The sequence below is a fragment of the Trypanosoma theileri genome (assembly GCF_002087225.1).
Source record: "Trypanosoma theileri isolate Edinburgh chromosome Unknown TM35_Tth_46_V1, whole genome shotgun sequence".
Taxonomy (NCBI): Eukaryota; Euglenozoa; class Kinetoplastea; order Trypanosomatida; family Trypanosomatidae; genus Trypanosoma; species Trypanosoma theileri.
Genome location: NW_021639888.1, coordinates 185,419 through 186,205, shown reverse-complemented (window position 1 = coordinate 186,205; position 787 = coordinate 185,419). Strand labels below are relative to the sequence as shown.

The window sequence follows — 787 nt, the reverse complement described above, 5'->3', positions numbered from 1 at the left end:
GGATTTGCTTCGGTCCAGAAGCAGAATAGGTTCCCACACACGACCTGTTGTGGCAGAGTTATTAGCGGCAACAACGTCACCATAGGTACTCATAAATGCACAGTTCCACTCAGTCAGGTCTTCTGTTGTATCTACCACCGTCCATGCGACACAACGACGATCGAATTCGCACTCCGCAGCGCAAGCGTGTTGCACTTTAAAATTGAACCGGTCGAACACCCTTCCTTTTTGGTCAAAACCCGCACCCATATTTGCACTCGGAGGCATCGTCACAGCGATTCGAGTGTATGTGTTGCTATCCTTGTAGCGTACGAGAACGCCAAAGGATGGGACGTCGTCTGTGTTCTCCTCTGGTTTGTAGGTGAATACTTCAGGTATTTCAAAATCCACCACCATTTCATAGTGTAGCGGGGCACTGGCGTTATACACTTTTACCTCGTTCACCCCGATTTCAACATCACTCGTTGTAGTAGAGAGACGCAACTTGGCGAGCTCCGGCATGGGGTAGGTCATTAACTTTTCGGCAATTTCATCGTACTCAACGTAACGAGGCATGTCCATTGCACCAGACCACCCGCGAGTCTTCATTGCAGCTTCCGTGTCTTCTTCAGGGATCCAACCCCACAATATAGTGCGATTGAGAATGGGATCATAATTCTGCTTGGATGCATACCATCTGCCGTAGTCGATGAATGTCCGGCTGCGACTAAAGTCCTCTTCGTAGACTGTCTCATCTTCACCATTCTTCGTATAGTTACCATACACCCAGTAGTCCTGACCACTGATC

At 48.8% G+C, this 787-nt stretch overlaps 1 protein-coding gene across 1 annotated transcript; it reads right to left on the bottom strand.

Annotated features, from left to right (window-relative positions):
* TM35_000461800 (beta-fructofuranosidase-like protein) lies at positions 1 to 765 on the bottom strand (the record flags this gene model as incomplete). The annotated part of the gene is made up of 1 exon (XM_029030359.1): positions 1 to 765. A coding segment is annotated over one exon (765 nt), but the record flags the coding sequence as incomplete, so codon positions are not given.
* Between the last annotated feature and the right edge of the window lie 22 nt (positions 766 to 787).